The sequence below is a fragment of the Neoarius graeffei genome, chromosome 19 (genome assembly GCF_027579695.1).
Source record: "Neoarius graeffei isolate fNeoGra1 chromosome 19, fNeoGra1.pri, whole genome shotgun sequence".
Classification (NCBI taxonomy): Eukaryota; Metazoa; Chordata; class Actinopteri; order Siluriformes; family Ariidae; genus Neoarius; species Neoarius graeffei.
The window spans coordinates 43,574,732-43,592,262 of NC_083587.1; the positions used below are offsets into that span (position 1 = coordinate 43,574,732).

At 39.6% G+C, this 17,531-nt stretch overlaps 1 protein-coding gene and 1 pseudogene across 8 annotated transcripts in view; both read right to left on the reverse strand.

Annotated features, from left to right (window-relative positions):
• The window catches only part of LOC132867290 (intermembrane lipid transfer protein VPS13B-like), a 335,496-nt gene that overhangs the window by 101,324 nt on the left and 216,641 nt on the right, over positions 1–17,531 (reverse strand). For all 8 annotated transcript variants that reach the window (XM_060900109.1, XM_060900106.1, XM_060900105.1 and 5 more), the window contains 3 exons: positions 11,299–11,502; positions 8,749–8,875; positions 7,001–7,144 (listed from right to left, as the gene is read on the reverse strand). In XM_060900109.1, the coding sequence (XP_060756092.1) occupies positions 7,001–7,144; positions 8,749–8,875; positions 11,299–11,502 (475 nt within the window). The remainder of the gene's footprint in view (positions 1–7,000; positions 7,145–8,748; positions 8,876–11,298; positions 11,503–17,531) is intronic.
• On the reverse strand, positions 12,165–14,482 carry LOC132868070 (uncharacterized; annotated as a pseudogene).

Here is a 17,531-nt window from a genome sequence, read left to right on the forward strand (position 1 = left end):
GAATTTTAAACATTTTGAATTTAAGAATAGTGAATTAGTATGATCTCGGTAACCAGCACTATGAATTATTCTTATAGCTCTTTTTTGAAGTATAGTTATTGCATGAAGTGAACATTTATATATATTTCCCCACACCACTGAGCAGTAATTTAAGTACGGTAAAACCAGGGAACAGTAAAGAATGCGGAGTGAATTATAGTCCAGGACGTGCTTAGCTTTACTCAACACAGATATGCTTCTTAATAGCTTCATTAGTATGTATTTTATATGTGATTTCCAATTAATTCTATCATCTATTATTAACCCAAGAAAAGTTATTAGAAACTCTTTCAATATCAACACCATCTACCTGTACATTTATTGCCCTATTTTATAATTATTAAATAACGATTTTTGTTTCAGACAGATTTAATGATAATTTATGTCGATCAAACCAACTTTTTAACCTGCACAATTCTGAAGAGATTATGTTTTCTAACTCATGTAAATTTGTTCCAGAACAAAACATATTTGTCTCATCTGCAAATAATACCATCTTAAATATATTTGATACATTGCACATATCACTTATATAAAGAATAAACAGTTTAGGACCCAATACTGACCCCTGAGGGACACCACAATCAATATTCAAACAAGTTGAGACAGAGTCACCCAACTTCACAAATTGTATCCTGTTGCTCAAATAACTTTTTATCCAATTTAATACAACTCCCCTTAACACATATTGTTCCATCTTATTAATATATCATGATTAATAGTATCAAAAGCTTTTTGAAGATCAATACATATCCCAGCGACATATTTATCATCTATAGAGTTACTGATTTCTTCAATTGATTCCATTAGTGCCATCTCTGTTGATCTATTTGTTCTAAATCCATATTAACCATCACTGAGTAGTTTGTATTTTTCAATGAGTTTGAGTTTATCTAATCTGTTATTGAATAGTTTTTCAAGAATTTTGGAGAATTGAGGAAGTAAAGAAACAGGTCTGTAATTTGTGAAGTTGTGTTTGTCCCCAGATTTATACAAATGGAATTACTTTTGCTATTTTCGTATTGCTTGGAAATGTACCGGTTTGAAATGACAAGTTACAGATGTATGTTAATGGTTTAGAAATCCCCCCAATAATAGTTTTCACGAGTTTCATATCAATATCATTACAATCTGTGGATATTTTATTACTACATTTATTAACTATATCAATAATTTCCTTCTCATCTACTGGTGTAAGAAACATAGAACAAGAATTCCTCTTTATAATATTATCTATACAATCATCATTTGTTACCGGATCAGAGATATTTTTGAGCTAATCTTGGTCCAACATTAACAAAAAAATTATTACAACTATTAGCAACTACATCCATGTTATAATTTTCGATACCTTTGTCATTAAAGTAATGTATTTGTCCAGAACCATCTTTAATAATACTATTTAATATATTCCATATTCCTTTAATATTATTTTTGCTATTATATATTAATTTACCATAATAATCCTTCCTACATCTCCTTATGATACTCGTTAACTTGTTTTTATAATTTTTATATTTATTTTCTGCTCTTTGGTTCTTAATTTAATAAATTCTCTATATAGAGTTTTTCTTCTTACAGGCATTTTGTAATCCCTTAGTAATCCAAGGTTGGTCATTATAGTTTTGTTTTGTACTATATTGCTTCAGTGGGCAATTTTTATCTGATCTCAACTGTCAGTTCTAAATATTTTTCATAGTTTATTTCTTTCATTGTATACTATGGCATGTTAAAAGCAAAGTTGGAAAAAATGTTAATAAAATTGCAACAAGTTTCAGAGAAACTGGCGTTTGTACTTGTGTGTTCACAGTTGTCGAATTCTCCGAGTTGCGTCAGTTACTGTATCAATGTTATCTGCATGCCACTAAATAAATTACTCATATCTGGGAAAAACTCTGTGCTGTCCAAGATGGCCTTTGGGCCTTAAGTCATCATACATTTGTTTGAGTTTGCTCTTTCTATAATAGCCACACAGTTTAATTTTAAACCCTCTGAATGTTGCATCAGTTACCCGTGGAATTGCCCTTACATAAAATTAACGGTGTTTTACAGTTGTCCGTAGTGGACAACAATAAGAAACTTAAGGGCAGAGTAGAATCAAGAAGATGCAGAAGACATGAAAGGGCTGGACGGGTCCCTCATCGTCAATGACTGACGGGGACCTTAAGTAAGTAAAGTAACAATTGTGGTCAGAAGTTTATATACACACACAAACATGAACATCATAGATGAATGTCATGGCAATATTGGGCTTTCAAAGATTTCTTTGGATTGTTCTTTATCTAACTACGGTACATTATACATACAAAGGTATTTATACAGTGTCCTGCAAAAGTATTCATCCCCCTTGGTGTTTGTCCTGTTTTGTTGCATTACAAGATGGAATTAAAATGGATTTTTGGCAGGTTAGCACCATTTGATTTACACAACATGCCTACCACTTTAAAGGTGAAAACTGTTGTTTTATTGTGACACAAACAATAAGATTGAAAAAAAGAAAAAGAAATCTGGAGTGTGCATAAGTATTCACCCCCTTTTGTATGAAACCCCTAAATACAAGCTGGTCCAACCAATTCACTTCATAAGTCGCATAAGTAGTTGATTAAGACCCACCTGTGTGCAATCAAAGTGTCACCTGATCGGTCACATGATATCTGTATAAAATTACCCTGTACTGGAAGGACCCCGACTCTGCTACATGAAAACCAAGGAGCACCCCAAACAGGTCAGAGACAAAGTTGTGGAGAAGTATAGATCAGGGTTGGGTTATAAAAAAAATATCCCAAACTTTACAGCAAAATGGAAAGAATATGGCACCACTACAAACCTGACAAGAAAAGGCCGCCCACCAAAACATGCCCGGCGATGTACGTTTTTGAGAATTAGAAGCCTTTATTTGATAGTTCTGTGTAATGAAGGTAAACGGCGTTCTAGGGTGCCGTTAACATCACAGCCGGATATCCAGGTTCGGTGCAAATGGCTGCGGCTAGGTAAGCCTAATTTTAGCAAGATCGTAACATTGAAAATGGATAAATTGTTAAAGTTTTATTTTTAATTTAAACATGCAGAGGACACGTCAAGGCACTTGCCGTGATTGGCAAACGGCGTTTATTTTGGGGTTTTGTTTGATTTTCAAGGCACATTTCAAAGTACAGTGGAAAAAAAAAGCAGTAAAATGCAGTAATGTATAACTAACAAAAGTTGTGAAATGATGATACTGTCCCGTTTCAAATGCCAAATTTACTGGTAACGGTAAATTACCAATAACTGGAGTAACCTGAGCCTCTACAACTTCAGGGTCTTAAGAGATTCTGTCTGAGCCCCAGAAACCTTAGTGTTCTACAATTACACCATTAAGAACATCCTAACTGTTAACATTTACAGCACTGGGACCTTTAAAAAAAAAATGCAGACAGCAGTACAAACTGCCCAAGGCATCAAAGTAAGCTTCCCTCCCTCCAGGATTAATTACACCAGGCGGGGCCTGAGGAGGGCCTGGAGAACCATCTCCCACAGCCGGTTCACATTTCTGCCTTTTGGCAGATGGAACCGCAGGATTGGGATGAGCACACAAATTGTCAATCAATTTCTTCCCACAGGCTTCCGACTGCTGAATTGAAAGCTGGATATTGAAGATACATTTACAGGGTTCCCACAGTTTTTCAGGCTTCTTTTTTAATGACTTTTAATGACCAATTTTCATTTTTTTAAGGACCCAATGACCAAAACTGAACATCACTGGTGTGAAACTGCCTATTGTAACAATCACTTGCTTGTTTTCTTTATGACTCTTAAAGGACTTTTCTTGACCAAATCTTGCAACAAGTGCAGCAATTCCTGATATGTCTGATATTTAAAACGATTTTAAGAAAACCTCAACGGTGGGTGAGGAAATGGTTAGTGGCTAAAAATAAAAAATATAAAGAAATTAGAGTAAAATTTATTTCACAAGATTTTCATTTTGTTCAGGAACAACTGAAACTAAAAGTATTAAATTGACACAGGGTGGCCCAGAACCCCCCCCTCCCCCTTGCTATTCTTATGTTATGGAATAAATTTTCTAATGAGTCTGCATGTTTCTATACATGTTATAGACAGATTGAAAGTCGTATGTTTTGTTAATCCATGTTTCCATTAATATGCATCAATGGCGGGCGACCGAGCTGATACGAAGTAGTCACATGACCCTGTTCGGGACTGATCCCGAACAGCGCCACATGGTTCCGGGCTATTCTCAAAAGCAGACACCAGGGGTCGCCACTATACACTTTGTTCAGCCCCTGACCGCTAGTGCAGTTCGCCTGTGAAACAGGGTCGTTTGCGCGAATCGGGGCAGCGGGAACAGCGTTTTCGGAAATTAAAAATGTGTTATTAGAAGGGAGACGGAAAAAAGCCCTGATTTTTAAGGACTTTATTGACTAACAGATTTTCATCAATTTTATGGATAATTAAGTACTTAATTTTACAAATTCATTTTTTTAGGACTTTTATGGACTTTAAGGACCTGTACGAACACTGTTACACATTTTTCGAGTACATAGACTGCACATTACTACTGCACTTTTTCCGCACCAAACTGTTTGTGTTACTATGCATCTTATCTATACACTGATGCATATCTTCTCCATTTTCATTAGTCACTACTATATAGTACAATTTTTATTTCGTAGTTTTTCATGCTTCAAACAGCAACATTTAGAGAACGCCAGCTGAACTCCATCACGTTTTTTTTCTGTTACATGAATTACATACCTTTTCCAAATGCAATCCGCAATGCCTGCAAGTCCATATTTCCGCATCCTTATGCACGTTATTATACGGTACGTCAAGACATGAATATAAAACAGAACCAAAGAAGAGCAAGAGGAGGATTTGGACAGATTTGATCTTGAGATTTTGATTATTTTGGGACTGTTGAGCATCAGTGAACTCTACAAAGTCAAAGCTTGGATATATGAATTTATTTAAAACATGCAAACATGAGAGGGAATTCCACTGCAAACCACAAAGCCCAATCCAACCAGAATCTCCAAAGTTCAGAACTCGGATTCAGTTACAAACGACCTCCTAAAGACACAAGACCCTTCAAGACATCACATCATGCAAACATCTGAAACACCAAATCCCAATTAGGTCATAGACTGGTTATGTGGACTGCCTTGGTTACCGTTTGACAAACAGCAACATGAATGGGAAAACTGGTAAAAAGGATGGGAGCATAGGGACAGAAACGCAGCTCAGATGGCTCTTTGGGTGTCAGAGAATCAGACCAGGAAACTGTGAGCTGCCTGTAAAGAAAGGAGGCCAATGGGCAATAAAATCAGGAAGACTGCTTACAGCCATGCTGAGAGAAAGAAATTGACAGGTGGGACAAAAAAAAAAAAAAAGGCTGAACTGCCAGCCAAGGACCAAAGCATCCATTGTGCTTGATTGGCCAGCCAACTCGCCTGACCTGAACCCCAGGGAGAATCTATGTGGCACTGTCAAGATGAAGACAAGAAACACCCGACCCAAAAATACAGATGAGCTGAAGGTCACTATCAAAGCAACCTGGGCTTCAATACCACCTCAGCAGTGCCACAGGCTGATCACCTCCATGCCACATCACACTGATGCAGTAATTTGTGGTAAAGGAGCCACAACCAAGTGTATAAATGAACATACTTTTCAGAAGTTGGATATTTCTATACTGTAAATCCTTTTTTGATTGACCTCAGGAAATATTCTAATAATTTGAGATACTGGATTTCTGATTGTCATGCGCTATAAGCCATAATCATCAAAATTAAAATAAAATTAAAAAAAGGCTTGGAATATTTCACTTTGTGTAATGAATATAGACTATATAAAAGTTTATCTTTTTCAATTAAATTACAAAAAAAATGAACTTTTTCACAATCCTCTAATTGTGTGAGATGCACTAGTGTATACACTGATCAGTCATACCATTATTATCACTGACCAGTGAAGAGAAGAATACTGATTATTCCATCCACATTCACTGGATATGAGCAATCGTGTGCTCTAATTGGCTACTCTACTACTAGACTATCAGCTCATGTACTGTGAGCAGAGAAAAGCAAAATGGTGGAGCGTGTCGCTGAAACAACCGAGGATGAAATTAAAAAAATCTACTCGAAGACAAAACTCCAAAAATTGTTGTCTTTAAAAAGAAACAGAAATAGCTAAAATAATATAGTCCCCCCGGCGGCACGGTGGTGTAGTGGTTAGCGCTGTCGCCTCACAGCAAGAAGGTCCGGGTTCGAGCCCCGTGGCCGGCGAGGGCCTTTCTGTGTGGAGTTTGCATGTTCTCCCCGTGTCCGCGTGGGTTTCCTCCGGGTGCTCCGGTTTCCCCCACAGTCCAAAGACATGCAGGTTAGGTTAATTGGTGACTCTAAATTGACCGTAGGTGTGAATGTGAGTGTGAATGGTTGTCTGTGTCTATGTGTCAGCCCTGTGATGACCTGGCGACTTGTCCAGGGTGTACCCCGCCTTTCGCCCGTAGTCAGCTGGGATAGGCTCCAGCTTGCCTGCGACCCTGTAGAACAGGATAAAGCGGCTACAGATAATGAGATGAGATGAGAATATAGTCCCCACCCCCCCAAGTATCTCCTGGGCTGGAGTGTGGAACAGTCAGTGGCAGTAATGCACCCTTTAAGCTGGTTTGCTAACTGCCAAAAACCCTAAACAACAACAAAACCCCAAATTAAAAAATAAAAAGGCAACAAAATATGGAATGAAAGTATTTGATGGTAAGAACACATATCTTTTTTAATTTTCCAAGAATTATTATTATAGCATTTTTCACAAATTGCTACTGTCATTTTGCCAGTTTGTTTACATTCTAAGTGGAAATGATTTGGTCAGACGTTTTTTTGTCAGAAGACAGGTGGGCATTTTGGACAAAATGAACTGTTTTTGTTTGTTTGTAGGCACTCTACAATTCTGTACTCTTGTTTACCTCTGGGTTTTTTTCTGACGTCCCAAAAATAACCATGTTGGTCTGGATTAGCTGTTGGATGAGCTGCACCTGAGACAAACTTAAAAACATCTCCAGGGCTGATGTGACATTCAACTCCAAACTGTGTCCACACACCACAATATCCTACAGAGAGAGCAAAGACAGAAAGAAACGGTGAAGATACAGGAAGCCCCTAGTAAGTTTCCACACCCACATGTGTTTCTTTCCAGACAGCTAACCACTACGGGGCTTCTTCCCCTGTCTGCTGTCTTGTGCAGTTCATGTGTAACATTTTCCAAACCTTAGTTTGTACAAAAAAAAAAAAACTAAAAAACCAAAAACACATATGCTACGCATAGCATTGTGACAGGACATTAAAAAAAAAAAAATTTAAATAGATGAGATGATCACTCCTTGTTGAAAAAATGGCTGCAAACTCATACAGATGAAAGTTGCCCAGATCTGTCTGTCTCACATTAGGGGCCGACCGATATATCGGGCCGATATGCTGCATTTTTAGGGTTATCGGTATCGGCCATAATTTCCACCGATATGCCGATAACATGCCTTTCTGCAGCCATTTCGTTCCTAACGCGACTGTCGCTGCACGTCCTTTCCTGCACTCGCCTCTCTGAGTTCAAGAACACGGTCCCGCCCACCACAACATCTGATTTGTTTGGCACAAGAGATATAGCCAATCGACACGTGTAGCTAAACACTGTGAACTGTTTCAAGGCGGCCGTACGGGCACTCGGGCAGAAGCGGCACAAGGGATACAGCCAATCAACACGCGTAACTAAACGCTGTGAACTGTTTCAAGGCGGCCGTACGGGCACTCAGGCAGAAGCAGATCCCACTTCAAGGTAAGGACACGCTGCTTTTGCCGCAATAAGTCACAAACACACAAGTTGCAAAAGCACAACATCATTATATGTTTACATTCTTCATCTACTACTCGTTAAAATTGTCCATTTGCATCTGTGTAGCCAGGCAAACTTAGCTTACGGAAGGAAGCACTTGAATTAGCCTACAACCAACTAGTCTCATTGAAACTACATGTAATGCTTCCTTCACTACAATATAATCCTCCTAAATTGGGAATATTAGGCTTGGGCATTAAAAGCATTAGAATGTAGATGGTTACTTGTTAAGTTGTTACATAATAGGGAGTGATAGCCTACTTTATGTTTGATTTTACTTTTTAAAAAATGCTGCAGGCCGCTCCCTACACTTGATTTGTTATTTAAAAACTACTTGAAGTTGGTAAGTCTTACTTAGTTCTTAGTGTAAAAGAATCCAGAGTGTATTTTCATTTATTTTCCACTGAAAATGGTGAGCTGTAATATAGTAGGGAGGGATTTATTTTTTTATTGGTGAATATTTATTTTATTATTATTTTATTTCTCATTTTATTCTAACTAATGTTTGACTTTATTGTACAAATGCTGCTGGCATCTCCCTGCACAAAATTTCATGTTCAATTTTACAATTAAACATACATTTCATGGATATGAAGGTCTGTGTCAGTGTGTGCTATGTTTAATTTCATGTGAATTACAATGTTTACATTTATCGGTTGCACATATCGGTTATCGGCATCCCAATTCCATAATAATCGGTATCGGCCCTGAAAAAAACATATCGGTCGATCCCTATCTCACATACACAAAATATTATAAAACAGAGGTGGTCTAAATCTATGACGAATCATTTACTAATTCTTCCTTCTACAAAAGTGTCTTTCGTACCTCCATTGGACTGTTGTCAGCGGCGACGGGTTTACTGTAAATGATGGCAGGAGCGGCAGTGATGCGTACGGAGAAGTCAGTCAGGATTGGAGTGAGGATTGCTCGCCTCTCCTGGTGCTTCTGAATGCTAAAAGAAAGAGACAGATTCAGGAAATCCATTAAAATTCAAACGCTGCCTTTCTCTGAAACTAGTGTAAATACATGAGCACATTACAATATATCCATTCTAATAAACAAATAAAAGATTAACTGACTAAACCTAGTCTATCGATGCGATGTTATTTTTAATACACGTTCAATGAATGCAGCCTATACTGAGTACTAACAACATACCCGTAAGTTTGGAACATACCACAACAGAAATGTTTCAGCATCAGTATGCCTAGGGGCATACTATGCCTGGGGGGGGGGGGGGGGGGGGGGGGGGGGGGGGTGTGCGCTCTGCTTTCAATAGCACTATTTTTTGCAGTCCCCTCTTCCATTATTTCCCACACGCAAGATGTTTTGTTGGGCATATCTTTTACATCTAAGAATGATGTCCTGTTATGGGGTGAGTTTTATTACTCAAAATAAGAAAATGGCTTTCACCTGTCAGCCGCACAATTGCGACTGGAGTTTTCCTGGCTTTCCCTGTAGTTTCTTTCAATACAGCAGGTACAGCGACTGAGCTTACCATTGAGGTGGTTGTTTATTTCAGAATCTTCATTTTATTTTGAACAGAGAACTCCATTTTGTACAAAAAGGTCTATAGGAGTTATTTCCTGAGAATAAATATACTGAAAATACATCACTGCAGTTGTTAGAATGTGAATGGAGGAAAAAAACAAAAAAACAAAACCCAGAATAATTTATGAATCATCACCTTAGATCTCTCTCCCCTGAGATTCGATAGCTCCACAAATATCAATCTCTCTTGAGAAGTATTTGTGATGCTGCTTGATTTTAATCCAAAGTAAATGCAATTCAGCCTTCTAAGTGCTTTACTCGATCAGTGGGACTGATATTAAACACAAATCCAGCTCATCAACAAAGTCGGCGAATCAGCCTCCAAAACCATGTTTAGATGTGTAGCTGGATCTGATTTTCTGGATCTTCACCCGATCTGGAGTATTTACTGAATGCATGGAATCTGACTTATTTCCAAAAAGGGAAATTAACCAAAATAACACTGACCAGTAGTTTATCTAAACACACTGGTCTGAACAGTTCAGGAAAAACTGTACTTTTTTTTTTTTTTAAGACTGCAATGTGTACTCACTAAACCATATATAAGCATTTAAGCTTGCACTGCAAACATAGCTTTTGAGACATTTAGATGACTGCAAATAGATTTATACTATATTGTGAATTTTCTAAACTACACTAGGTAACATATATACAATACGAATTGTATGACAACCGTCAGCGATGTTCTGAAACGTATACTCGTCTGTCGTCTGGTTCCAACTGGTCTTCAAATCCCCTTTCCCTGCACATTTTATTGTTTTCTAATAATAAACCTTCCTTTATCTCCAACTGAATAGCTAAACTTAAAATATTACCAAATCAATTACTTTAATTCAGCCCTTTCCTTGGACTGGATCATCTCTAACTTTTGCTTGAAACCACCCAGAATTAAAAATTTACCACACTAAAGAATTCAGATCCATGGAGGTATAGGTCTACAAATCTGTACAACTACTTTCTTGTTAATCAGTTACAATATGTATTAAAATGGATAAACCCCTACCAGACAGACTGCTCACAGATTGATACAGAACACGCACTACGGTATATAAAGATCAAGATCAAAGTCCCTTCCCACGCCATGTGGCGCATAGGGCGGCGCCGATCTCCGTTTCCGTAGCCCTCGGCCTCTCGCCTATATTACATAGCTAGGGTTACAGTGGGGGGCTAGTCCTCTGGTAACCGCGAGAGTTTGACTCCCCACTCGCATCTGTATTGCAGCGTGCCTTGCCAGACGGCATTAGGTACCATCTTTATGATGGTCTTTGGTATGACCCGACCGTGAGTAGAACTTGCGATCTCCCGATCGAGAGGCGGACACGCTAACCACTAGGCCAACTCGTGGTAAAGATCAAGATAGTGGTCATCAATTAAAGCTATTGATTAACCATAAATAAAGTACAGCTTGTTCCTACAGGATTTTCCTGACATCCTCTTGGTCACATCCAAGTGGAAAAGCCAGGGACTGCAAAGAAATTACAAAGTAGGTACAGGATCTCATTGCTTAAAAATGTCTATCAGGAGTGGGTTCAAAAAAATAAAGTATGATTGGCTGATTAGAAAACTGCAAGAATGTGTAGTTGATCCTAATAAATTGGACAGTGAGTGCATGTCCTCCCTCTAAAACAAAACCACCCCCCGGAACAGGCAAAATGCAAATTATGGAGCGCAGATACACTGCGTATACTATTTTGCTGGACTGTATACAACTGTGTGCATGTTTCCTGACAGCTCCATATTACCTGGATAAATTATGAAAGTCCTGCCAACCTGAGAATCAACCGGAACGGTGTGTGGTGTACCGGTAAATGGTAAGGGACTTACCCGCTGGCCATATTCCACTCCAGTGCTGGATTTTGAGAACTTCTTTCACCCTCAGGTGGTGTGCCCCCCTTTGTTCCTTCTCCCTGAGGCTGCAGCTGACCCCAGTGTGCAGTGCCCACATTGATGCTCTGAAGGTCGATTTGATACTGGCGATCCTCAACCTCCGACCCTGGGTCACGCAGAACACCCAGGTTCATTGCTCTCCTGAAGAAAGGGGAAGTTATCAGTTATCAGAATACTGTTCCAAATGCAATACTGACCATGAGGTAAGGGTTCTCCCTCATGCTGTCATTTCAGTATCTCACAAATGGGATACGTCTCTCTGTGAAGCCCTCAGAAACTCTAGCCCATTTTATACAGATATTTCCATAATACTGGCGGAAAGAAGACACCTCAACATTCTGGCTTTAGTGAGCTACACTGAACCAAATAAAGCCAGCATGAAGCAGCGCCAGTGTGTTTTTTCATATCGCAAGCTGACATTCCACAACCAGAGGCATGACATGTCATAATGGAGCACTAGTGTCTAGAGTGACGTACCTACATGTTGGAAACGTAAATACCCTGAGTGTACCGGCGCTGCTTTCAAAAACAATAGTAGGCAAACTGAGTTTTGAGGTGCTTTTCTTAGCCATACACATTAACATGTGTTAATACACATAACCAGTGTTTTTAACCAGTTAAATGAATATCTTGTACAAAACAATTTATTGTATGAACTACAATCAGGTTTTCGCTCTACTTTTTCCACTGATACATGTCTTATATACCTTCATGATTATATCAGACAGCAGTGTGACAAGGGTTTTTATACAGGTATGGTGTTGTTAGACCTACAAAAGGCCTTTGACACGGTAAATCATGAATTACTGCTGAATAAGCTCAAAGCCCTTGGTATGAGTGAAGAATCTGTTATTTGGTTCAAATCATATTTATCTGGTAGAAAACAAGTTGTAGATGTAAATGGTATTATGTCTCAGGAATGTAATATAACGTGGTGTGCCGCAGGGTTCGATACTGGGACCGTTGCTGTTTCTGATACATGTTAATGATATGCCTGCTGCAGTCAAGTGCAAACTTCTGCTTTACGCAGATGACTCGGCACTTTTCGTATCGGGAAAGGTTGTATCGGGAATAGAGACGAGCCTCAGTACCGAGCTTGCATCAGTGCAAGAGTGGTTAATTGATAAACTCTCGCTACACCTGGGCAAAACTGAATCAATTCTGTGGGTGGTAAAAGAGAGCAACTGGACTTGCTTGAAGATTCTTGAAGACGTTTCACCTCTCATCCGAAAGGCTTCTTCAGTTCTGTCTGACTGGTAGGAAGTATCAGGTATTTATCCTCTCATGGATGAAAAGCTCATCTAAGGTGTCGTTGAGTCATCCTGTTGGTGTGGGTCACTGGGGGCTGAATGTGAATGGCCTCGAGAGTCGTTAGGGTGATCAATGGATTGCCCGTTAAGGTGATCAATGGAATGCTGATTCTCTCTGTCCTCCTGTGAGCCACTGAAAACAGCTGGGTTTTGGTGTGCATTCAGTTGTCTGGGAAGTGTGCCAAGGACTGCATTGTAGGTGGCTGATAAATTATGTCTTAGACCCCCACCTCTGTTCAGTGATGGCCGTTCCAGGTTGACAAAAATGGCTTCTTTAACTCCTCGCTCATACCAACGATCCTCTCTGGCTAAAATGCGTACGTTGGAATCCTGAAATGAGTGTCCTTTGTTGTTAAGATGAAGGTAGACAGCAGAGTCCTGGCCTGAGGAACTGGCTCTCCTGTGTTGAGCCATACGCCTGTAAAGCGGTTGCTTGGTTTCACCAATATACGAGTCCGTGCATTGCTCACTGCACTGAATTGCATACACCACGTTGTCCTGTGTCTGGGTATTCTGTCCTTAGGGTGGACCAATTTCTGCTTCAGGGTGTTACTGGGTCTGAAACGTACCGGAATGTTGTGTTTGTAGAAGATCCTGTTCCTGTTCTCCTCCTTGTCTGTTCTGTTCCTTTTTCCGCTGTTGAGGAAAGACCAGTTGGGATACCCGCAGTTCTGAAGTGCTTTCTTGATGTGATTCTGCTCCTTCTCTTTTCCCTCCATCATTGTAGGGATATTCTAAGCCCTGTGTTGCAAGGTCCTAATGACCCCCAATTTGTGTTCCAGTGGGTGGTGAGAGTCAAAGAGTAGGTACTGGTCTGTGTGTGGGGGTTTCTGGTAGACTTCGATGCTCAGGCTTCTGTCTTGTCTAATGTGTACATCACAATCCAAGAAGGCTAGATTATTCCCACTTATGTCCTCCCGAGTGAAATTGATGTTGATATCCACTGCATTGATGTGCTTAGAGAAGGCTTCCACTTCATGGGTTTTGATTTTAACCCAGGTGTCATCCACATATCTGAACCAGTGGCTGGGAGCAACTCCTGAAAAAGTGGTCAAAGCTTTATGTTCCACTTCCTCCATGTAAAGATTGGCCACAATAGGGGACACCGGTGAGCCCATGGCACATCCATGCTTCTGTCTGTAGAAACTTTCATTAAACTGGAAATAAGTGGTAGTCAGGCAGAGGTCAAGCAGGGTGCAAATCTGGTCCGTGGTGAGGTTCGTTCTATCCAGTAAGGTGTTGTCTTGAAGGAGTCGTTTTCTAACAGATTCAACTGCTTCTGTGGTGGGAATGCAGGTGAAAAGAGAAGTGACATCATAAGAAACCATGGTTTCATCTAAGTCTAGTTTGAGGTCTGCAACTTTAGTAGCAAAATCTTGGGAGTTTTTGACGTGATGTAGCGTATTCCCAACAAGAGGAGCCAGGATGGTGGCTAGGTGTTTGGCAATGTTATAGGTGACAGAGTTTATACTGCTGATGATAGGTCTGAGTGGAGCTCCTTCCTTGTGAATCTTGGGGAGTCCGTATATGAGAGGAACAGCTTCCCCAGGGTACAATCTGTAGTACAGAGATCGGTTGATGGCTTGGTCCTTTTCTAGTTGTTGCAGGCAGCTAACAACTTTCTTTTTGTAACAACTGGTGGGGTCCCGTCTTAAGGTTTCATAGGTGGTTGTGTCGCTGAGGAGACTGGTCATCTTTGAGTGGTAGTCCGCTGTGTTTAGCACCACTGTGCATCTCCCTTTGTCAGCAGGAAGGATGGTGATGTCCCGGTCTCTTTGAAGCAATGTAAGAGCCCTCCTTTCTTGGCTGGTGAGGTTGGCTCACCGGTGTCCCCTATTGTGGCCAATCTTTACATGGAGGAAGTGGAACATAAAGCTTTGACCACTTTTTCAGGAGTTGCTCCCAGCCACTGGTTCAGATATGTGGATGACACCTGGGTTAAAATCAAAGCCCATGAAGTGGAAGCCTTTTCTAAACACATCAATGCAGTGGATATCAACATCAATTTCACTCGGGAGGACATAAGTGGGAATAATCTAGCCTTCTTGGATTGTGATGTACACATTAGACAAGACAGAAGCCTTAGCATTGAGGTCTACCGGAAACCCACACACACGGACCAGTACCTACTCTTCGATTCTCACCACCCACTGGAACACAAATTGGGGGTCATTAGGACCTTGCAACACAGGGCTCAGAACATCCCTACAATGGTTGAGGGAAAAGAGAAGGAGCAGAATCACATCAGGAAAGCGGGTATCCCAACTGGTCTTTCTTCAAGAGCAGGAAAAGGAACATAACGGACAAGGAGGATAACAGGAACAAATGCAAGAACATTGTCATTCCCTACATTTCTGGTCTATCTGAGAAACTCAGGAGGATCTTCTACAAACACAACATTCCGGTACGTTTCAGACCCAGTAACACCCTGAAGCAGAAATTGGTCCACCCTAAGGACAGAATACCCAGACACAAACAGGACAACGTGGTGTATGCAATTCAGTGCAGTGAGCAATGCACGGACTCGTATATTGGTGAAACCAAGCAACCGCTTTACAGGCGTATGGCTCAACACAAGAGAGCCAGTTCCTCAGGCCAGGACTCTGCTGTCTACCTTCATCTTAACAACAAAGGACACTCATTTCAGGATTCCAACGTACGCATTTTAGCCAGAGAGGATCGTTGGTATGAGCGAGGAGTTAAAGAAGCCATTTTTGTCAACCTGGAACGGCCATCACTGAACAGAGGTGGGGGTCTAAGACATAATTTATCAGCCACCTACAATGCAGTCCTTGGCACACTTCCCAGACAACTGAATGCACACCAAAACCCAGCTGTTTTCAGTGGCTCACAGGAGGACAGAGAGAATCAGCATTCCATTGATCACCTTAACGGGCAATCCATTGATCACCCTAACGACTCTCGAGGCCATTCACATTCAGCCCCCAGTGACCCACACCAACAGGATGACTCAACGACACCTTAGATGAGCTTTTCATCCATGAGAGGATAAATACCTGATACTCCCTACCAGTCAGACAGAACTGAAGAAGCCTTTCGGATGAGAGGCGAAACGTCTTCAAGAATCTTCAAGCAAGTCCAGTTGCTCTCTTTTACCACCCATAGTTACTATGACCTGGATGACTGAGAATATTCACAGACATGAATCAATTCTGTTTGCATCTAAGTGTCGGTTAAGTGTGCATGACTCAGTACGGGTCAGGTGTGGTGGAAATGAAATTGAATCAAAGCGTGGTGTAACATATTTAGGCATAACTTTAGACCAATCTCTTTCTGGCGATAGTATTGTAGATAAAATTGTTTCTAAATGTTCCAATAAAGTAAAGTTTCTGTATAGAAATGCCCGAAATTTTGACAAAGACATTAAAAAATTTTTAGTATCAGCTTTGATTCGGTGTCATTTCGACTATGCCTGTACCTCTTGGTACAGTGGACTGACAAAGAAATCCAAGTCCAGATTACAAGTGGTTCAAAATAAGGTCATCAGGTTCATGTTGAATCTCCCTCCTAGGTCTCATATTGGGGTGGAAGAGTTTAAAAATGTAGGATTGTTACCGGTGGATATGCGTGTAAATCAGTTAAAGTTAGGACATGTGTATAATATTTTTCATAATAATGTTCCTGTGTATTTGAAAGAAAATTTCCAACATAGTACAAATTCACGCACCAGAAATAGTATTCATACTTTTAATATTACCCATGTTGGGCCTTTTAGTAAAAATAGTTTTTATTTCACTGGTGCTTCATTGTGGAATGATCTACCTCTGTCTGCCCGATCTGCTCAAAATAAATGTATTTTTTAAAAAATGGTTAAAGATAATTTTATGTCACAACTTCTAGTCAACAGTCAGTCTGCTTTTATATATTACTGATGTTAAAACTGTGTAATATATTGAAATTTTCAGTATTATTTTTTTTCTCTTTTTGGATACATTACTCTTTATTTATTCAGTTTACTGTGATTTATTATTAGTATTATTACTGTATTTTATGTTATTTGGTGCTATTTTGTTTACCTATTCGAGGACCACAATGGAAATAAGTATTTTTACTTTTTGTGTTATCCTCCGCAATATTTATATTTATATTATATGTTCACATGTTATGTATATGTTTGTATTGCGAAATCAATCAATCAATCAATCAATCAATCAATCAATCAATCAATCAATCAATCAAAAACATCACTTTTAAAACACAAGCAAAGTTGGTGAGCAATATATGCAACAAGTAAATCGCTTATATTAAATAATTCATGGTTATAGCCGAGGTGAAGAGCAAGGTCGAGGTCAGACATGAGAGACATGTGGTGATCAGAAAGGGAGAAAAATCCAGCTAACTATTACTTGGAAAGAGAGTATTTTTATTGTGCGTCATTTCCACTCAGGCTGTAAATCTGTCAAATTTTGTAAAATCAGTGACTCTTTATGCATTTTGGATACATTATGTGCCAACAACAAAAGTGGCTTAGCATGGCAAGGGAGTATGCTAACATAGTGCAAAAAAATGTTAACAATGTCATTTCCATACGAGCTACTTTCGGGACATGGAGATTCAAAACTGTGACATAAATCTCTGTCACTCGTGAGGAAATTGACAAATTGTTTTGATAAATTTGGGCCTTTATTGTTTGTGAATGTGTCTATATAATAAAAAGAAAGTCACACTTTGGCTTGAAGATATTATCTTCTCGTGTTGAAACACTCACATTTTTCATACAAAATACATCGCGGATCTGAGGGACATACTAGTGCATCTCAAAAAATTAGGATACCATGAAAAAGTTCCTTTTTTTTCATAATTTAATTCAAAAAGGTAAACTTTCATATATTCTATATT